The sequence below is a fragment of the Sinocyclocheilus rhinocerous genome, unplaced genomic scaffold, assembly GCF_001515625.1.
Source record: "Sinocyclocheilus rhinocerous isolate Xijiao unplaced genomic scaffold, SAMN03320098_v1.1 scaffold1027, whole genome shotgun sequence".
In the NCBI taxonomy this organism is placed as follows: Eukaryota; Metazoa; Chordata; class Actinopteri; order Cypriniformes; family Cyprinidae; genus Sinocyclocheilus; species Sinocyclocheilus rhinocerous.
Genome location: NW_015660495.1, coordinates 121,221 through 144,009, shown reverse-complemented (window position 1 = coordinate 144,009; position 22,789 = coordinate 121,221). Strand labels below are relative to the sequence as shown.

General features: G+C 39.1%; 1 protein-coding gene across 1 annotated transcript in view; it reads left to right on the top strand.

Annotated features, from left to right (window-relative positions):
* The window catches only part of LOC107725016 (ribonucleoprotein PTB-binding 1), a 32,539-nt gene extending 18,047 nt beyond the window's left edge, over positions 1-14,492 (top strand). The window contains exons 4-14 of the mRNA XM_016534135.1: positions 4,932-5,123; positions 5,270-5,390; positions 8,521-8,615; positions 9,611-9,689; positions 10,202-10,404; positions 10,617-10,701; positions 10,786-10,925; positions 11,023-11,094; positions 11,188-11,310; positions 13,057-13,122; positions 13,260-14,492. Coding sequence (XP_016389621.1) covers positions 4,932-5,123; positions 5,270-5,390; positions 8,521-8,615; positions 9,611-9,689; positions 10,202-10,404; positions 10,617-10,701; positions 10,786-10,925; positions 11,023-11,094; positions 11,188-11,310; positions 13,057-13,122; positions 13,260-13,406 — 1,323 coding nt within the window. The 3' untranslated portion in view covers positions 13,407-14,492. The remainder of the gene's footprint in view (positions 1-4,931; positions 5,124-5,269; positions 5,391-8,520; positions 8,616-9,610; positions 9,690-10,201; positions 10,405-10,616; positions 10,702-10,785; positions 10,926-11,022; positions 11,095-11,187; positions 11,311-13,056; positions 13,123-13,259) is intronic.
* The last annotated feature ends 8,297 nt before the right edge of the window (positions 14,493-22,789 follow it).

The following is a 22,789-nucleotide window of genomic DNA, read 5'->3' as shown; positions in this document are numbered from 1 at the left end:
CCAACAATGAACTGTTCCAATTATAAACTTATTTTCACATATCTATGAGAAGAGTTAAACATGGATGCGCACGTGGTTGCCTGTCTGTATTACAGCTTTAATCAGGATAAAACTGTATATTAAAAGCTAGCAGTAGCATTTGCAAATAACAGCGTATCTGAAAGTATGAGACTACAACAAACAAAAAACATTCCATTAAGAGCCGTGCTTGCACAGGTTCTGCGCGATCCTTCACTAATATCCATTGCATATCAATCGGACTCAAATTGATCAGCAATATTGTTTACAATACAACCGTAGCACATTCTGAGGTGAGGGGTGTGACGTTCAAAACCAAATCTAGCGAATAACACACTGGGCCAGCTAACCAATCTGAGCCCATAGTAAATTTCTGAGGGAGGGGCTTCATAAAAGCAGGAAATGATCAGCGCGTTTATAGGAGAAGGGACAGAACGGTATAGAATAAATGTAAATTGTGAAAAATAATGTTTTTTCAAAAGAAAAAATTTAACATATTAGACTGCACTCCATAAACGCAATCAAGCCTAGAAAAAAAGTCAACCAATCAAAGGTTTTTGAGGAAAACATTCCAGGATTTTTCTCCATATAGTGGACTTCAATGGGAGCCAACGGGTTGAAGGACCAAATTGCAGTTTCAATTCCGCTTCAAAGGGCTTTACACGATCCCAGCAGAGGAAAAATGTGAACGTGCAAAGAAAGTCAAACACCCTTTACAAAAAGTAAAACAACGATGACGGACGATTTTGAAGTTGGAGGAGAAAATGAGATGCAGTTTTTCGCCGTACCCTACCTTTTTGAACCAAAGTACACAGACGCGTGACTTTCAACGTGATTACGTAATGCGTGAAGTTGTGGACATGCATCGAAGAGCTACTAGTGCAAGACAAGCATTTGTGGTTAAAACGTATATAAATTTGTATTAGAAAATGACATAGTTTCTCTACATAAGACGCTTATTCCTTGGCTGGGATCATGTAGAGCCCTTTGAAGCTGCATTGAAACTGCAGTCTAGACCTTCAACCTGCCAAGAAAATTCCTGGGATGTTTTCAAAAACCTTAGCTTCTTTTCACCTGAAGAAAGAAAGACCTGAATGTCTTGGGTGACATTGGGGTGAGTAAATTATCAGGAAAGTTTCATTCAGGAAGTGAACCAATCCTTTAAATTCATGAAGAACGATAACCACGATATAGCGACCATTGAATCTAATCGTTCTGTTTATAAGCACGCTCTGTTTTTTAATCTGCATTTTGCATGAAATATTTGAGCTCTAAAGTTAGGTTGATTCTGATTCTAGCTGTCCATGTTTTTATTGATCATCAGCTGAGAGTAATTTCAAAAATATTGTTCCTTTTGTGAGAAAGGAATCTTTTAGTTAATTAAGCTGACTTTATGGAGCTTAAATGGTGTTTTTGTCCTTTTTGGTGCTTGATGACCCCTGTCCCTGTTCACCTTCATTGTATGAAAACGAAAAGCCTGAACCTTCTGCTAAACTTTTGCATTTCACTGATTTTTCGAAGTACTTGTAAACATGACACAGTGCATTTGTTTTTTGTTTTTTTTGTGTATAGCACTTTGTCAGATTTATTGAACTATAAAGCTGAATTTCCTTTTATGCTTCCATTTTATGTTCAGCTCTTTCACCTTTGACCTGTTTTCCATGAGGCCGTGCTGAGTGCTCCATGGCAGAGAGTGCATTGGTTTCTATGGTGACCACCACCTGACTGGGCCAGGTGCTGTCAGTCAGCAGGTCATTCTGGAACGAGAGAGCTGCTGCCTTTTTCATATGTTAAACGTGGATCACGTACACCACAGGGCATTGTTGGGAATGACACTTTTTGTCATGTTCCCCATTGCTATCGAATTAGCAAAGGCTTCGGAAGTTAATTCTCATTAAATCAGCTGTGCTCCCAGTTCAATCTCCTCAGGTTTTAGGCAGGTATTGAATTGGCCTCGTGGATGAGGCTCCAGTCATGTGGAAAATGGGCAAATGTATAATGAATTTTTTCCAAGAATATCTAATCAAGGCCTTGGCGACTCATTGTGTTTGCTTGTTGAACACAATTCCACCCAAAGCAGAGAAGTTCAGGAGCTTCATTAATCTTAATGGCTCTGTCAGGAAAGGTTGTCTGTCTTTGTATTAGTATGCATGTGTTCTGTGTAGATTAGCATAGTACTGGGCTTTGGTTTTGGCACAGTGGTTACGATGCATTTCTGCAAGGTACTGTGCTTGTCATGGTGCCCCCCCCCCTTTCTTTTATCCCATCAACTTGAGGTGGTACAACTGAGCCCTTCCATTAGTTTACTGATGGACATGTGGCATTCATTATGCTCCATTTGATTGTGTTTCCGAGCAGAATCTTTGATGTGCACTAGATGGGGTTTCTATAATTGTTTTTTTTATTTTTTTTATGAGGTGAATGTGAAAATGTTTTGGGGTTTGTATCTTGTAAAGTGGGCTTGTTTAACCTTTTTGGAATAGAAAGTGTATTTGTTTCTTGTGAAATTGAAAAAAGAAAAGGTTCTTAAAGGTGATTTCCCCTCCTCCGTTTTAGAAGTTTATGCTGCAGTAAACATTGAAAAAAAATCTATTCATATCAGCAGCCTAATCACATCTGTTTCATGTGACATTAAAAGGGTCAGTTCCCCTGAATTTGTAAACTGTCATTTATTCGCCTTCATGTCATTCTAAACCTGTATGACTCTTTCTTCTGTGGAACATAAAATATATTTTGAAGAATGTTAGTAATAGAGCTGTCGCTATATTCGATTTTTCACACCACGGTTGTTGTGGCCAAAAGAATTCACCATATCGATATGTCGCGATATATATAGAAACTAGGGATATGCCGGTATCAAATTTTCATGTTGCGATTAATTGCTAATGCTTTTATTACGGTATACGGTATTATCACAATATTGAAATTAAGTTTTAAAAAAGTGCTGTCATAATACAGTATAACAGGTTTAATAACTTTTTTCTTATAACAAAAATAACTGAACATTTAAATGCAAAATTAAATTAAAGTGCAAAAGAACTATAAAGACCAATAGGTATCACTTTACAATAAGACCTCATTAGTTAACCTTAGTTAATGCATTAACATTCACAATGAACAATAGCTACATTTGCTACAGAAGTTATTAACTGTCAGAGAGTGAAAGTGCGCTTTCATTCAGTGCGTCTCTCACATGTTCCGCCATGTGCTTCTCGTCCGCGCTTGTTTACATCAGAGTGCGCACTCGTCTTTCACGCAGCATACAGCGGTGTTGTGCATTTTGACCAGTTGATGGGAAAAGTATTCTTTAAATGCATTCAAAATTCTGAATAATTTGTAATATATAATTATTCACGTTATTTAGAAGTGCCCACGATAACAATATCGTGCATATTCATTACCGTGATATATCGCATTATCGAATACCGGCACAAGTCTAATAGAAACCTTGAGGAATCAGCCAAATAAATGTTTACTGTTTATTTAGATTTTCTTTTTACCCAATGAACATAAGGATCTTGATAAACACAGGGCACATGCATTTTCACTTCTTCAGGTCACAGCTGACCTGAGACTCTGGCTTTCTCTATTTTCTCTCTTGTTATTTCATAGGGAGCTTCCAAGAAGACACTGTCAAGTTCAGCAGTATGATGAATAAATATTAACATCAAAATTGATAGTTTAACCTGTTAACTTGCGTACCCATGTTTTAAATGATGCCGGCGCCAATGAAGTCATGCTGTTAACGCGCTTCTAATTCAGTATTAATGTGCGTCTAGAACGGATGCAGATGAGTCATTAAGTGCATTGCACTGCAGCCAACTAAACATTTTACAGAGTTTAATGTAGCAATGTGGTCGCTTAGTTTTTCTAGATTTGTTTAAATCGTGTTATATATTTGAACAAAGAAATCAAGCAGCTACGCACATAATTGGTATCAATTGATATCATGTACATGTATCAGGTCACTTAATTTCCAGCGATATCATCGACTTGATTGCACAGATACTATTTAAACTGAGCTGGATGATGCCATCACTAAATTCAATAATAAACTGCCTTTAACTGAAAATTGAGTGTTTACTATTGTCATTTTGCATTATTAACACACTATTTTCCTAATTAATGCTGTACAGTTGCTTTTACACAATCTGTATTGTTAAAAGCGCTATATAAATAAAGGTGACTTGACATGAATTGGCCATGACTTGATTGCAAATACAAAAATTAGACGAGTAAAGTAAACGCTGTACTTATTCAAATAATCTCACCCCTTTATTTAAATATATGAACACAGGAAACCGCTGATAATGGGTTAATGTAACGTTAACCATTCCATGACTTGTAAAATAATGGTAACTTACAGTTACTACAGTTAATACTGAACATGGTTCTTCTCAGAGTATGCGTCGTCGTCTTGTTTGACAGGTGTCAGTGTTAAGGGACAATACTGCCACCTGGGAGATCAACCAGGTACTGGCGCTGGAGTAGGCTATTTGCGTGTCATGTTACCATAAGTGTCCTGTTCATTTTAATTATTGTGGTTATCGCCAATACCGGTATATCGTCACACCCTAAATTAACACGATGTCAATATTTCATGATTTGAATACGTTATCGTCAATACCGGTATTTCGCGACACCCCTAGTTGGTAACCAAACAGTTTCGGTTCCCATTGAATTGCAATATATGGATGGAAAAAACACGTCAAAATATTTGTTTCACAGAAGAATTGAAGTCATACATGTTTGGAACAACATGAGGGCGAGTAAATGGACATTTTTATATTGGGGAGGGTGAGCTTTCATTTTAAGTCAGTTGCTTCACGGGCCTTGTTGGAATTCCATGACTGACTCAATACTGCAAATTTTATCTGTGAAAAAAAAATCTGTTTTTTTTTCTTTTCCCACAGCTTGCTCAGGGTCAAGATTGTAATTTTCGGCGGTTTGCAGTGCTGGAGTTCTCCATGCCTGAGATGGCTGAGGATGTGCAGCGGCTGACCGATGGCAGAGCTCTAGGTGGCACTCGCATACGTGTGTCCTTCTGTGCCCCAGGACCACCAGGAAGAAGCATGCTGGCTGCCCTCATCGCCGCCCAGACCATGGTAGACCTCCAAACTCCACTACTTGAGGAAAACTTACTCAAGTTTTCTTATTTGTTATGTCTCCGTAGATTCTACAATCAAAATGAAATGGTAAAGTGATTGTGGTTTTACAATTTTTGTATAAATTTCATCCGTTCCCTCTACAGGCCTTGAACAGAGGGAAAGGTCTCCTTCCTGAACCCAATGCCATGCAGATCCTTACTGGCCTCAATAACCCTGCTACACTGAAGATGCTGCTGGCGTCCCTCAACCCGGGGCATAAACAAGGTACGTATGCTCATTGCAGGGCTTAAAGTTCTCCGGCACCGTGCCGGATCTCCGGCGTGTGGCGTTTAGCTGCGGGAAAAAGAAGATGGTCCTCCTACATTTAAAAAAAAAAAAACTTGTTGATATCACGTTCGAGTTAATGAATTCACCTACCAATGTATGAGAGGAACACAGCTTTCACTCTCAACCAAACTAACATTACTAGCCAATCAGACATTTTTGGTCCTATAAACATGAGACGCGCATAATAGTATCCAACTGCAGAGTCGCAGCTGATGAGCGTGACACATTCTGAAAAAGCTGCAAGGCGCAATGGTCAAAGATTTCCATCTAGAACCATATTTATATAGAAAAGCTATTTTCTATATAATTAATGGCTCTTTGTAAACAGCTCAGAGTAATCACGTCATCTCCATAAGAACGATATGATTGGCAGAACAAATTTACCTGTAGTTTTGAAATGGTCCTGTTCACACAAGGGCCTGATCTTTCTGATGTTGTGCAATGCACACCTGCAAGATCGAGCGGTCTTTGCAATGTGGTCTTTGAAGGTCAGCTGGTCATCAAAGGTTACACCAAGATTTCTGACCGAAGTCGATGGGGTAATTGTAGAAGAACCTAGCTGGATGGTGAAATCATGCTGTAGAGTTGGAGTGGCAGGGAAGACAAGAAGCTCAGTCTTTGCCAGGTTGAGCTGTAGGTGATATTTTTTCATCCATGCCGAGATGTCCGCCAGGCAGCCTGAGATCCGTGCAGCTACTGTTGGATCATCTGGTTGAAATGAAAGATAGAGCTGTGTGTCATCAGCTTAGCAATGGTAGGAGAAGCCATGTGCCTGTATGATGGGACCCAGTGATGTTGTGTATATAGAGAAGAGGAGGGGTCCAAGAACTGATCCCTGAGGAACCCCAAATTTGTAACTTTAGTCATTTATAAACCTATGCCAACACAGAATACATCAACATTTCTAAATATGCGATTTATTGTAGATCGCGATCGCTTTGCATATGTCCAAATATTGCAATTAAATGGATTTCAACATCGCTGAATCACATGAAACATCACCAGGCCATTGGCGCCCTCTGTAGGTATTTGTTATAATATAGGCATATTACATTATGTATTTAACAGTTGTTCAATAAAACCATGTACTTGGTTTTGATACTTTGAGCCAATTATTATTGCCTCATCGTTAGTTTATATATAAATAGTCATATTAAAGCCTGTTTTTCACTTAGTTCTATTTGTATTACTAAAACTTACTTGTCAAAATAATCAGTAGATTACTTGATTAGCAAAATAATTGTTAGTTAAGCCAGTTATATTATTTCAAAATATAACTGCATTGTTCTACTTTTTGTAATTAAAAGGCAAATATTTTGTCATTCAAATATTTCTTAAAGTATTAAAACATTGTCTCGTTCTATTGAACCAAGTATATGCATTTTGTCTCCTCTCGAGAGCTAAGTTTGTCACACCCCTAGTGTCGATAAGTGGTGATATAGCTCATAATTTTCCAAGTGTATGATATAGCCTAGGTTTCATTCTTCAGGTCAATCATATAAAAAATCAGTTTGAATAAGGAAAGCGATAACTTTGCCATAGTATCCTTTCAAATGTTAAAGTTGCCACAGTCATTGTATTCTTTTCATGTGCTGCACTTCATTTGTACCATTTTGTTTTATTAGTTTATATATTAGAAAGATAAAAGATTTAAAAGATAATAGAAAGCTGCTTCTCCTCTCACAAGAGTCACCTAAGCGGGGAATTTCCCCCATTTTCAAAAATGAAATTCAGGCCCTGAATAAATGTCTAAAAATCCTGATTGGAGTATCACTATAAATAGTTATAAATGATAAAAAAGAAGGCTTTTAAAAGATCGGTATCGGCAGATGCTGCTTTCTGTGATCGGCGATCGGTGATTAACCTCAAAAATCCTGATCTGAGCACCCCTAATAATAACAATATTTTTTGATAAGTGAGATCTGATTTTAGTCCTTGAAAGCCAAAAGAGTAGTGCTTAAAGTCCTTGAATGTCCTGGAATTTCATTTAGCAGTATCTGTACAAACCCTGTTTAAGTTACCAGTTCTTGGAGCATTTTATTTTGTTGTTGTTAATTGAACTGAACTGTAGTTTTCTGTAGTAAACTGTCTTTTTGTATTTTTCCTATTTTATATTCATTTCCTAATATTTAATTTACTATTATTTCTTTTGAACAAAACAATTTCAGAAATTTGATGTTTTAAAGTGTAGGTCATCTTGTACCCTGTTAACTCTTTCCCCGCCATTGATGAGTTATCTCGTCTTTTAGAAGACAACACTTCCCCGCCAAAGACGAGTTTTTATGGCTTTTCGTGTTTTCAGGGGGCGCTATTACACATCTTCTGAACGAGTACAAAACCTCCCGAACAAAAACACGTGTACAGGACGGAGAAATGAGCGATCTCTTATGTAAACAGATGCATATGAAAAATGCGATCATCAGCAATGGCAGCATTTAAATGAAAACTGCATAATGTTACGGAGTGTATATTCAAGTGTTGATAAAAAAAAGAATGCTTTAAGCTAGAATAAAACTGATTTTTTTTGTTTAAAAGTAGAGGCTCTGATCTTTATTTTGGTGTATTGCATATTCAAATATTCATACAGCAAAATATTCTGGAGGCCATCAAATTTTAGTGAAAATCATCAAAATTGCTGGCGGTGGCTGGCAACTTTTTCAAAAATGCTGGCGGGGAAAGAGTTAAGGACAAATCTAACCAGCAAAACTTGATACCAAAAGCATCCTAAATGTTACATGTGTTTGCATTATAGGGAGTAACCTTTCCTGGTATTGCTGTTTCAAATAGCCCATCATAATCTGTAGTCTGTCAAGGGCTAATGGCAAGGGCAGATATGTTACTAGTTAGTTTCAAGGAAAATCATTTTCAAATGTTCTTTTTTTGTTGTTTTCAAATAACCCTGTGTATGTGTCCACCCCCGCAACCCCGGAAAAGTTCAGGCTCAGGATTTTAAATTTTTTTTGCTTTAACCCCTGTCATTGTTTTTCTTCTGTAGGCTTTTTTTAAGGTAGGTTTTATTCTAATCTAGGCTAGGCAGTGAATTTGTCACTCTTCTCTCAATATGCAGGCCTGCTGGGAGCTGCGCCCGCTGTACCTCTGCTGGCTAACCCTGCCCTCTCTGCTGCCCTCATGCAGCTGCTGCTCCAGAACCAAGTCCAACAGGTACCGTCCATCCCTCCTTCCCTCCACCCCTCATCTCCTGCCACTGTCCCAGCAGCATGTGTCTTAGCCCTCACTCTCTTCTTCTCCCCTCCCAGCAAGCTCTTTTAGGGAATCCTCTTCTTTGGGCACATATTCTGCACAATAAAGAGTACAGTCTTCTCCCTTGTGTGAGTGGTTCCTCTGTGTGGGTGTGAGGTGCTTTGCTTTTCTTTTTCTTTTCAATGATATTTTACCAAATTAGTTCAAGTGTCTTCTGGAAAAGTACTAGCTGTTCAATTATTCTTCCACTGCAGATCAATGCTTTGAGCTTAAAGGGGTCATATGATGCGATTTTCAATTTTTCCTTTCTCTTTGGAGTGTTTCAATCTCTTGGTGCGTAAAGAAGATCTGTAAAGTTGCAAAGACTAAAGTCTCAAGATGTTCTTGATATTAGAAGATATTCTTTATAAAAGTTAAGAGTCAACCACGCCTACCTAAAACAGCTCGTTCTAACGCGCCCCCACATGTCTACGTCACTATGTGGGAAGATTTGGTCACACGCTTGAGGTATTCAGCCAATCACAACGCACTGGATAGCTGGCCAATCAGAGCACACCTCGCATTTCAGACCGATGAGCTTTGTAAATATCGTTGCGTTTCAGAAAGGCGGGGCGTAGAGGGGAAACAATAATGTACAGTATGTGGAAAATGTGTTTTTTGAACCTTAAACCGCATAAACACATTTCATTACACCAAATACACCAAATAATGTTCTTTTTAGCAACATCATATGACCCCTTTAAGTAATTGGTTGGTAAAACCCCATTAGCTACTTCAGTTCAAGTATCGGCCGGAATGTTCATTAAATGTCTTTTGCCTTGGTGTGCAGTTTACATCCCTCTTTAATTTTGTTGTAATTGACAAAAGTGTCTTTCTGAAGGATTATTTGTGGTGTTTTTTTATTTATTTATTATTCTATAATAATGTCAAACTAATGCAGTTCTGCTTTTCCACAGGCTGGACTGCTGAGTGAAAATCCTCTGGCTGCTCTTCCTCTTCAACAATGCGTTAACCTGTTGGGAGAGATGCCTCAAGGTACCACACGTTTGTAACGTTTTGTTCCACAGTTATAGGAAACATTTTTAGAATTGTCTTGAGTTTGGGAAAGTTAAATGTTAAAGAATTAAAGAATTAATTAAATAATGTTAAATTGGTGTGGACAGAACAGGATTATGCACTAAAAGGTGAAAAGACATCAATTATTTGCAGTGTGTACATGGTCATATATTTACTTTTTACGTTAAAGGGATAGTTCACCCAAAAATGACACTTCTGTCATTAATTACTCGCCCTCATGTCATTCCAAACCCATAAGACCTTCATTCATCTTCGGAAATTTTTTTTATATTTTTGATGAAATCCAAGAGCTTTCTGACCCTCCATAGACAAACTCAACTTGATTCCAAAAAGTGGTATTAATATTTGACCTACCAATGGAGGTCTACCACAGCAATTGCTTGTCCACAAGTCATAATTAACTGGGAAAACTCATGGAGATTCACTGGCTGTAAAGTTTAATGTGCAGTTCTAAATTTAATTTCATTCAGGCACTATTGCTTCAACACTGGGCTTGCAGAATGAAACTCTTGGCCCCATTAAACAACCATCCCTCAGCCGACCTCTTGGGAGAGAGAACGAGACCCCAGCCGCACCGATCGGCTTTCCCCCAGCAGCTTCTCCTGCACTGCAGGGACTGAATTTTCCCCTCCTGAGTGGGATGTTAGGAGCAGATGGGCCGACTCTACCAGGGGTGAGATGGATGCTAATGGCTGCTCCTGTTTGTGCACTCTTATTGTCACAGCCTACATTTACTGCCGTGATCTTCCAGAGGAAAGCTTTGAAATTGCTGCAGTTTGCTTTTAGCTCGGCATGAGCTGTTGTTTGGTCCTGTTAGTCTTCATTGTGTTGCCAATTAGTATCTAAAGTGGGTTCGTATATTCAGATCCTCTCTTTTTCCTGAAGGCATCTATATTGGGCGAGCCTCCCAAAGAAGTTGGTGTATCCCAGAACCCTTTTCTCAGTGCTCCTAGCATATTCCCATCTTCAGGTCAGTCCACCCGCGATGTCTTGCGCATCTTTACTTTTTTCGTTTTTATCTTGTTGCATTTCCTAAAGCATTACGTTTATTTAGGTGCCAGCACAAGGGCTCACCCCTACAGGAAGAGAACGGCACTTGGCAACACGTCTAACCAACGTGCAAACCACGGCATCCACTCGAACTACAGCCTGCGCTTCCAGGAGTCTTCCACACCAGAGTTTTCTCTGCACCAGGTCGGTTCATGTGTTAAGAGCAGCTTCGTTGAATGCGTGACTGCCTCCCTCACCTTTTCTGATTGGATGTTGTCTCTCTTTTTCACTCCGTCCGTAGGACCCCTTGTCTCATTTGTATGAGCAACAGGAGGTTCTGGAAAATGCAGCACTTCCCAGCTACGGTTTGCAGGTACGGTTTCCACCTCACTCCATTTACACCACCAGAAGAGTTCTGTTCCAAGATTGGACACGTGTGAAATCCTAATTGTCTCTGTCTCTCAAGCACTCCAGGCACACAGGCTTCAGTGATGCGGGTTCTCCTTTCACCTATCCACCCAGCCCCCCTCAGTCCTCTTATTTCAGCTTTGGAGCCCATACCAACATCCCCTCCACCCAGCTTAATAAGGTACTCAAAACAAACCATTCTTTGTTACGGCTAAAGCACTACTACATCATTGGTTTGTCATTTCTCCGATCACAAATGCAGACATGATTTTATGTTTACGCGTCGCAATGCAACGCGTAAAAAGACAGTATAAGTCGTTTTTTTTTCTCCGTATAAAGCGTTGACTAGAGTGGCCACGTTCTGCTCCAGTATCGGATGTGTGCAGTGTAAATAAGGGGTTATGCTAGCATTAATGGCAAGGAAAGTGGCCACGTATGAGGCGTTTCTTGGAGGTTATAGTACATTAAAGAAGGATCATCTGCTCACTGCCAATTACACACAAACACGCACAATATAGAAGTATATACATTTTGCATAAAGTTTCATGGTTGACGTGAAATGCAAAGGCAGTCTGGGCTTCGTTGTCTTTTTTTTTTTTTTTTTTTTTTTTTTTCTTCCCCTCAGTGTTTTCGCTTATGCATGCTCTACGAAGGCATCATTTATGCCGTTTAGAGAGCGGTACATGTTGGATACACGATGCTCGCATACTGATAAGACGGCTGCTTACACATTGTGCATCTTTGTTCCAAAGAGCTTTCACAGTATGCAGCTGTGTGTTACTCTGTGTGAGCAGTTAAATGCAATTGCATCTCCAAATGCTTTTATGATGTGAAATGTAAACTTGGGCAGTTGTTATGAGGATCTGATATGTCGAAATGGTTCTGTGCATTAGTGTGAAAGACCGTGGCAGCTCTAATATGCTGCAATGATGTCAGTAATAATCAAAAAGCAATAATGCTGAGAAAAATCCGTAAGTTCACCTGTCTGGAAACTTTCAGATACTTTAAAAAGTACTTTCGGTATTTGCGAGTGCTTTTTTTTATCGATTGTAATGTTTCTTTGTTCGCTTTTATATTTGCTTGTGTATATTTAGTTGGTTTAATTCTTAACTTACAACTTATTTTAATTGATTCATTTATAATTATTTTAAAAAGTAGCCTACTTATATAAAAATAAATGCACAAATTTGATATTCAAAGTAGGTAAACTAATTAAATAAGATTGCTATTGTGAGGTGAATGTTTCCAACCCTTAAAAATAACTCTTCCATTTGTTTTATTAATGAAATATATTAAAAGTAAATTCATTATGGATCATTATTACAGATACTTTGAAAGCATAATGTACTCGCACATTGAGGGGAAAAATATATGCAGAAATCCTTTACAGAAAAAAAAATGCTTCAAGATGCATCAATAATTGTTTTTATCATTTGCATCACAGCCCTCTGAATCATAATCGAAGCATGAAGTGCCTAGAGATTCACGCCTCTAAATTTAGTATGAACTTTAATGTTTATGTTGTGCATCCCTATCCAAAACGATTTAATAAGTGTCTTTATGCCTTCTTGATCTGGCTTTGATATAACAGTAACAGAAATTCATTGCGATAAATTCAGGCACTATATATTATTAAAAATCCTTTCATTGAGATGGACAGGCATATTTAAAGCGGCTAGAGTGGCTGTGCGGCTCAACAAAGAGCGACACTTGTTTGATCACAGAATTGGCCGTGAGCCCAAGAATCACTTATCATCAGGATCCATTTTCGAAAGCTCTGTGAAATCCTTATCTGAAGCATGACATCCTCCTCACCACACCATCACATAATATCCATCTTTATTACGATTTCTTTTATTTGCGTAGATGGCCGGAACATATGTAACCCATCCCAGAGAGTTTAAGAAGTTATTTTGTGTTTCTTCAGGCTGTTGGAATGCCTCCAATGACTCATCCCAGCCTATTTTCTGCTGCACCTGGTGCTGGTGTGAAGGTAGGCCATCTTCAGTCCCTGATATCTAACGTCTATATTTGCTCCTTGTCAATTATCGTATAAGTGTGCCGGGAACCTTTCAACAGTTATTCTTAGCACGGCACTTCGATTCATTTTGATTTTCTGTCCATGTTTAGACACCCGTCGGTGGGCAGAAGCGTCTGTTCTCCCCTCTCATCCCGTCTCCAGAGCCCAGTCCAGAGGGTGGATATGTAGGTCAGCACTCTCAGGGTCTCGGGGGGCACTACGCCGACTCCTACCTGAAACGCAAGCGCATCTTTTGACCGGCACTCAACGGCTTCCTCTAAACTCTCCAAAGGGATCGCTACTTAAATACCATCTTTAAGTGTGTTTTTTGTGTGTGTGAGGGTGAAAGAGCAATGAACCGTCATTGAGTTCACACTAATGAAAGGACCCTGAAGCTCAGATGATTGGTCGCATGGATGATTGCTGAAGGTTGTGTGTGTATATAATTTCAATGTGTTTGTAAATAGTTTTTTTTTTAATTATTTTGCCTTTTTAATTTTGTTTTAGTTTGATTTATTTTTCTAAACCCAAAGATGCGACAGACTCCACAATGAAAGAAAAGGGTTTCCTGTCATGTTCATCTAAATAGTCCTATTTTGTAGGCTTTTTTGTCTTTTTATTTTAATTTGAATCATTTAAACAGGACGATAGCCTTTTTCTGCTATGCCTCTTCTTAGTCGTGTGTGTGTGTATAGTTGTTCAGTTTTCTAAAAAAGGCTCCTCCACTAAAAAACTTCCCCTCACGTACAAGTGCCAAGCCTTACATGCTTGAAAATCGTGTATCTGTGCAACGGCTACAGCAGCTGTCTGTTTTCTTCAGTGAGTCACCTGTCTGTCTTTATGGGGAGCTCTGATGCTGGTTTAGTGTTAGATTTAGCTCAAAATAGTTGAATTTTTTCCCCCCCCACCACATATTTGTGTTGCTCTATTTCCCATCTTTGCATCCCATTTTTACAGAGTCAGGGTTTTCTGGAGGATACGGATCATGTATATTCATCCTCGTTCTTGTTTTATGCCTGCTTTCACACCTATCTTTGACCTCGTTCAACCTGCACAGTTTTGCTGTTGCAAAGCGTTAGCGTCTCGGCCGTCACGCTGTGAAGCCCCAGCTGGTCGAGCTGGTCGGAGATCGAGTATGGGCTGCCGTTCTCCCCTCGCCAGGCTCAGAGTACTGCTCAAAGCACGGTATGCCTGCTGTCGGTTCTGTATTTCCACACACACACTCATTCGCTCCTCAGGTCTTCCGTATAGTGCCTTTCCTCTGCAGACCAGCAGAGGGAGCCAGTTAGCTTTTCAGTTGGCACTGCTCCATATTTTTTTCCCCTTTTCTTTAAAAAAAAAAACAAAACCAACCGAGAGCCAACAGTCTGAAGCAGGCCGGACCTGTGCCTTAGCGTGACATTTACTTTTACCGTTGTAACTGTGACTACCTTTTCCCCTCTGGTTTAAACTGCTGCGCCCCCAGAGGGGAAGAAGCTTCTACAGACTGGAATGTGATTGACGTATGATTTGAGTACTTGGTCTCTGTGTGTGATTTATTAATCTGATTGGCATTTGATTTGTGATAACGCATTACCTCTGTCTTGTACCGTTACTCGTGTGCTTTAAAACGGCAGTGTTTACTGTATTCTCGCCGCAGTGAGCCTCTACTATATTTAAGTTTGTTTATTTGCGGTGTACGTGCTTGAGTTTGATTACATTTCTTCTCTGGAGTCTCGAACTCGTGTTCTTATGTTTCTTCTAGTCTGTAATGGTATCAAAATTGCTGCTCTATATTTTGTATCCATCTGAGTGAAACTGCACAGTGCAGTATCTTGTAAATGATTTTTCATGTGCGACTGCTGCTGTGTGAAATGAACTAAACCTTCAGATGTGGTAAATGACCTCTTCATCACCAATCACTCTTTTCTTCTGTACAGCTCTTCTGCTCCGTTTTTGTGGCATTTGAACAAGTAAATGTTATTTAAGTTCACCTTCATGATGTTTGTGTGGTCAATCAAACATGCATATCAACTATATCAAATGGACTTAATGGTCAATTCAAAGGGAAGAGTTGTGTTAATATCCATAACACTATTAGACATTATGCAGAAAATGCGTCAAATGCATTAAATTGCTATATTAAAAGTGAAGTGTCCTTTATCAAATGTATTAGAAATGCTTAGAAATTCTAATGTTATTAAGGGTTTGTTTTTTTTAACCGGAAAGTGTCTGTTATGAGCTTAGAGGTTGTAACTGGGAAAAAAATGAATTATGCAGTAGAGGTTTTTTGTTCTAATGGATGGTTATACCACTAGCTTAATTTCTTTGAAAATTCAAGATGCAATCTATAGTCATGTAACTTAAAGGGATAGTTCGCCCAAAAATGAAAATTCTTTCATTAATTACTCTACCCTCATGTTGATCTTTTTGATGAAATCTAAGGCTGATTATACAAGGGGCAACTTTTTTTGAGCAATGATACTTGGGCACTTTCCCACTGAGAATGGGTAACAAATTTCTTTCTGGATATTTTAGATCGGTCATGGACTGTGTCTCACCTGGTTGCCTGTTGATGGCAACATTTATTTGTCAGCATTTTTTTAAACTGCGTAGACAGCCAAGTTTTATTAAAAGCCTATCTTTACTTAATATTATCTTTACTAAATACTATCTTTATGCTAATATTAACTGCAGCCCAAGACTAGTTTCCCACTGAAGCTGAGCAGGGTTGAGCAAGTACCTGGATGGGAGACCTCCTGGGAAAACTAGGTTGCTGCTGGAAGAGGTGTTAGTGAGGCCACCTCACCCTGTGGTCTGTGTGGGTCCTAACGCCCCAGTGTAGTGACGGGGACACTATACTGACAAAAAGCACCGTCTTTCAGATGAGACGTTAAACCGAGGTCCTGACTCTCTGTGGTCATTAAAAATCCCAGGACGTCCTTCGAAAAAGAGTAGGGGTGTAACCCCGGCATCCTGGCCAAATTTGCACATTGGCCTTTGACCGTCATGGCCTAACCATCCCCATGTCTAAGCTAAGTGACGTGACATGTGGCCAAGTATGGTGACCCATACTCCGAATTAGTGCTCTGCATTTATCCCATCCAAAGTGCACACACCCCCGGAGCATCTGCTGATTGGCTTCATCACTATGTCTCCTCTCCACCAATAAGCTGGTGTGTGGTGGGCGTTCTGGCGCAATATGGCTGCCGTCGCATCATCCAGGTGGATGCTGCACACTGGTGGTGGTTGAGGAGATTCGCCCCTTCTATGTAAAGCACTTTGAGTGCCCAGGAAAGCGCTATATAAATGTAAGGAATTAATAAATTCTTGCAGCGAATTACCCCTTAAATTGTGATACCACATTACCTTACATCACGATTCTTTAAATGACACAATGCAACTCTGAAAATCATGACTTTCCCACTGGTAATTGTGACATTGTGATTGCGTATCATAAATGCGATCATTCTGAAATGAACACTTCATTATGAAGTGCTTCTGAGTAAGCAGAAGCTTTGTCAGAAAGAGACAATAGAGCATGCTGTCGCTACTTTGAGGATGAATGATTCCCAACTATAATACAGTCTGCATCAAGAACTATCCACTGCTAAAGATACCTGTCAAACTTCATCTATCCTCTAACGCTTTTATTTATATCTCCTGGAGGTCTTAGAGCTGATAATCCACTGTGAGTAATGTCGTATTGTTCTATGCCAAAACAATGTCTCTTCTTGGGTCCTTTTGAATTGGATAAGCCCTGAAGACACCACAATCTGTGACACTTCATCTGCAAACACGTTCTCTGACATCCTTGGCTTGGGCCGAGATGATGTATTTTTATTTATGGCCTTTTTGCTGCTTTGGGACTGGAAAATCATGCAAGACTCAACATATATCACCCACATGAACATCACAGCCTTAAAGGGAAAGTCCACTCAAAGGTTAATATTTTATCACCTACCCACATGTCACCAGCAACCTTTTTTCTTCCATGCAACATAAAGTTTGAATATCTGGGCTGCTCTTTTCCATATAATGAAAAGAATGACTCATTTGTCGAGCTCCAAACAGTGCAAAAATCTTATGGACTGTTTTCGGAGTCCTCAAACCCCATACAATGGCTTCGTTTAGGGATAAGATTAAAGTTGAATTAGCCATCTGTCATCGATTTCCTGTTGCATCCATCATGCTTCCACAATATTAGCGTTGTTCACGTTCAGACCTGTTAATATCACAATATACACAAGAAAGTCTGTGTGCAGTTTCTTGTCCTTGAGATCCAGTCAAAGAACCAGGGAAAATGCTGAATGTGTTGTGACATCTTTTCAAATGCTAAGCTGTACAGATACAACAGAATCCCATTTTTTACAAAATGCTTATCTAGCTAAAATGCCTAGCTACATAAAAACAACAGAACTGAACAGAGTGGCTAGTGAAGGAGCTGACGTTGCATTGTACACTGGCTAAGTAGCCATGACTATCCATCACAGCTGTATTCATAGCTCGCTAATGTTCTTGATTATGAAATGCCTTGTTTGACTATAGTTCATGTTTCAGTTTTTCCGAGTCATGACGCTTTTGCAGAGTGAAACCAAGATTCAGTCCGAGGCTTGAGGTTTTGAGACCCATGAAGGCCATGGTTATGTGGTCTCGAATGGTCTCCAGTCACAGTTAAGGTATGCTGTGTTTTCGGATTGAACTATAATTCAACTGTGTCAGAACATGAGCTATAACTGTTAGACCATGGATCTGTTTGCCTTATCATAACATGAAGGAAATTCACAAAATTCCTACTACCTGATCGTACCATTCAGTATTTTTCACACTGAAAAACTACATCTGATTTTATCTCGCAATCATTTTGGGCAAACCTTCAGGATGCTCTTCAGCTTGATGATTTCAATGTAAAGTCAACCTGACCTGGAACTTTTGGAAGGTAGAAACTCAATCTTGTCTTCAAGAAACTGAAATAAACCAAAACGTGCCCCACTTCCAAATATCTGGCCATTTATCTTATTCCCATTTTCATTCCTCCTAGCCACCACCTCCTTCACATTCGAGAGGACTCAACTTCTAAATCCGGCTTTTGCAGTTTTCTGAGCAAGTGTCATCAACTTGGGTAATTAGATTTAAGTCAGTAGAAAGAGTGGCTCTACTCACGACCCTCCTGGAACTTCACCACTGGGCTCCTCAGGGATGAGTGCTTGGAGTCCTACTCTTCACTATCTAGTAGGGTCTTCCGATCACATCTACTCTTTTGTCACATCTCTCATTCATTCGGACATTGCACTTCATTTGTTCACTGCATATACCTCTGACATTTCAAACTAGATATTTACTGTATCCTCAAGCTTAATGGTGATTGGACTGAACTCCTTTTTCTCCTCTCACCAGATCTTTGAGTTGAAGGTCAAACCACTGTGGCCTCCAGCTTTGTCAAAGCTTTTGGTGTCAAGTAGCCTCAGCTTCAGATGGCCTTGCAGACATTGTTTACAGAGTTTGTTGAGTGCAAGCTTTTGTTACTTTTCCCCCAAGTCAGTGTGCATTTTCAATCATTTATTTAGTGTTGTCTTTACAACTGTGTGGAGAATTGAAAGATCTAACACACTGAAGAAAGTTGTTTCTAATATATAATTTTAGTATATTTTACATTCATAGGTTGTCAAAGACAAAAAAAGTGCCATTTTCATTTAAACACCGAAGGGAGGCTATTATCACAAGACTTTTATCGATATAATTTGATTTAAAACGCATTTTAGACTTTTATCTTTCTTTTTCTTATTGATAATGTATAGGGGTAAGATACACACTTTTAATTTCCCTCTTGACCATAGATCTCAACACATTTATTGAATGGTTGCGCTCTTAATAATCTTGAGTCATTATTCAATAATTCTGTGAAACACATGTACATTGCAGAAACTTAAGCTTTCATTATAACCTATAGGTCTGTTGAGTAAAATCAGTCTGAATCAGTCATAATCTATTACTATTATGGCATCGCTTCAAATTAAAAATGTAAGACTATATTCAGATGTGTCTCTTTGACCTGGATTCTGTTATTGGATTTGTCTCTCATTATTTAATTATTCAACCAAATTGTCAAAATGCATAAATTTACATAGAATATTTGATTTAGTATTTTACATTAATGGCACCTCTTTCAAAAATAAATCATTTATTTCACATATCCTCCAAAAAATCTTATAGTTCGGATAGATTAACACCAGCCTCAGAAAATGCCACCTTCCATTGTAAGTCACAATCATTTTGGTTAGTCTTTGTTCATTTCTGTCAGATGGCCTTTTTCTGTCTAAATTCTGGGTCGGCATAAACAATATGCACCAGATTTTATGATGGCATGCAAGGTTAGGTGTCATCCTTGATGCCTCAATATGACAATAAGGCGGTCCTGTTGCTTTACACCCCACAACATAATGAAAATAAAGCCCTTCGCCAACCAATTGCCCTCATCTGTGCTCTAGCATTTGCCCTTGAGCGTATCTTTGCTGCATCACAACTTGTTTTTTTAACCTTCTCTGCTCAGATCTCCACACTGTCACCTTAATATCTGCTTAAATTCAATTCAAGTCACGCCAGTGAAGGGCTTGTGACTGTGAGCGTTCTTGTGGCGCCGTCAGCCAATCGAGTGTCCCTGATAGACAATTGACAAAAAGCAGAACCTACTGGATTACAGAAAGTGTTTTTCTATCCTAATTTACCATGTCTAAGCATTCTGAAGTGAAAACAAAATACATTTCTTGCCCTAAAGTATTTCTGTCCCCGAAAAACACATCTAGAAAGAAAACGGAAATGTATATTTGATTATAAGTCATATATATTGCACACACAGGGCAAGTGTGTCTGAATTAGAGTAGTGTTGTTTTTTACTAATGCATGAGAGGAACGAATGTATAGTTAATAATTTAATGCTATGCATGCTGATATGGCGTTATACTAAAACAACATTGTGCGCTTTGGAGAGCAGAGAATTCCTCCTCTGACGTGAGTGAAAGCCCCATGGAGTTGGATTTGGCTGCTGGACCTGGCCGCCTGAAAAAGTCACTCTGCACCCACTCTGTCAGCGCCAAAGGTTAAGATTTGAAGATTAGGATTACTCATCAATAAACACAAACAATCTGCGATTTATATCTCCGTAGAGTAGAGAAATGTCAATACAGAGGCCGCACACTGCTGTAACGGGAGACTTTGAATTGACTTTTCGGAGAAGGAGATACTCATAGGGTGGCTTGACATTATCATTTAGAAATACGAAAATGTCAACATTTTCCACTCCCTTTTACCGGGGAGTAATGTCAAGGTTCCCCTCTCGAATTCTGTTTAGGTTTGGAATGTTTTCCACAAAGAATTAGCGCTGGAGGTGATGGGAAGATATTTCCCACTCGCCCTCTTTTCAAAAAAACTACGTTCGGCGTCCTTTGTTTCCATGCCCTTCAACCCCTAAGACCACGGCAGGAGGACAAGAGCCTCTTCCGGAGCCTCAGCCTGGTAATTGGGTTCAAAGGCTGCTGTGATTGGCTGACCAGAGCTAAGCCTATGTACCCCTGACCACTTGGCGTTGAGCTGCCTGCTAAACGAGAGGAATAAACACTCAAGAAGCCAAAGGGCATCTAAAAAGGCCATATTATATCTGTAATGGTGGATCTAATGCAAACGGCAGCTGTTACGGAGCATAGGCAGATCAATAAGACAAATGGACCGCCGCATGTTTTAATAAGCTTGGTCTAACTAGATGACTTCCCCTGCACTTTGCATGTCGCTGCAGATGTTAATAGAGAACGGCACTCGAGCGCACTACAAGCGATCCCTGTTATTATGTTCTGACGTATGTGCACTTATGCTCTGATTTCCATTTTCTACAAAGCTCTGTAATTCTTTCTGGACGGAGAAGCTCTGCTAGTTGTCTACCTTCGAGCGCTCTGAGGGAAGCATAGCGGCAGAGTGGACGACATGTCAGACACATTTAGAATTCTGCCTTTCATTTTTCCACCCACACAGTCCCGCTGCTCTGTTGGTGTTGACTCTGCTGTAGAAACCTGTGATTTCCCAAAATGCTGAATAGAAGAAAGGCGAGGATAATAAAACATGCAGGAGGTGATTGGATAGCATTAACTCTCACTGCGCCAGAATGTTCTAGAACATCTCGGTTCTCGGGGGGGGTAAGCGGCGTCTGGTTCGTATGAATCATCGTCTAGTGAGGCTTGACATGTCATCCTCTTCCTCCAACAGCTGGAATGGAAAATCGTATCTTGCGGGTAGCGTTAATGCTGCCGATATTGTTGGCCGCTAGGTAATGAGAGTGGATGGTAATGGTGCATTGTGAACTACAAGCGCGAGGGCACCCTGGCCGGCCGCATGCTCTAAATGACACTCAACCCTATCTCCGGGCCCATCTGGACACTCCTCAGCCTCTGCTTTCACAACTTCTGCAACTCACTTAAAGTGCAATTAGGCGGTTGGAGAGTACTTAGTTTATTCTTCCAGAAAACCACATTGTTCTCATGTGTTCGCTTTTTCCAGAAACTCGTCATTAATGTCTTTGAATGATCTGGTGCTGAGTGCTTGGGTTTCTCAATCGTTTCTTTCTGCCAGTGTTATTTTTGCGCAGGTCTTTTTTGTTGTTGTCTTTTTATTGTGCTCCTAGTTTTTGTCTTTCAACAAAAATGTCCATTAAGTTTAGTTATTTTGTCACGGTTTAACATCAAATGTGCTTAGACTAAAAATTGCAAGTGCAAAATTAAACCAAATATGACACATTCAAGTTTTTATATCTGTTTAATCTTATATGTGTACATTCTACGTTTGGATGAGTTTTTTTTTCATCATACACTAACATTCACATTTTTGAGGTCAGAAAGATTTTTGTTTTTGAAAGAAATAATACTTCTATTAAGCATTAAACTGATAAAAGAGACAGTAAACATGTTTAGAATTTTACAAAATATTTCAAATAAACATGGTTCTTTTGATCTCTCTTTTCATTAAAAACCTTGAAAAAAAGAGTTTCTACAAAAATATTAAGCAGCACAACTGTTTTTTAACATTGATAATAATAATAAATATTTCTTGAGCAGCAAATCAGCATATAGAATGATTTCTGAAGGAAACGAAAGACCGGAGACCATCACAGGAATAAATTATATTTTAAAATAGAACTTAATTCAAAATGTTGATAATATTTTGCTGTATTTTTTGCTCAAATAAATGTGTCCCTGGAGCACAAAACCAGTCTTAAGTCGCTGGGGTATATTTGTAACAATAGCCAAAAATACATTGTACACTGTAAAAAAATTCCGTAAAATTTTACCAGCAACATTTTAGGTTTTACGGTTTTAATTTAACAACATTAGGTGTAACACACAACCCTAATATACAAAAGTGATAAGAAAAAACTAAGAAGAAACATAGTTATTTCAACAAAAAAAAACATAAAATTTGAAATGTAATGCAGGGAATGTTGGGAATGTCAATTTACGGTCTTTTTCACTTTCAAAAACGGTATACTACCGTAAAATTACATGTAATGTCCAATACAGTTTTTCACCGTATATAGTAGGGGAATTTACCATTAACCATTTAACAAGTTTTTACTGTAGCATTTTTACAGTCTTTTACCATTAAATTCACGGTCATTTTT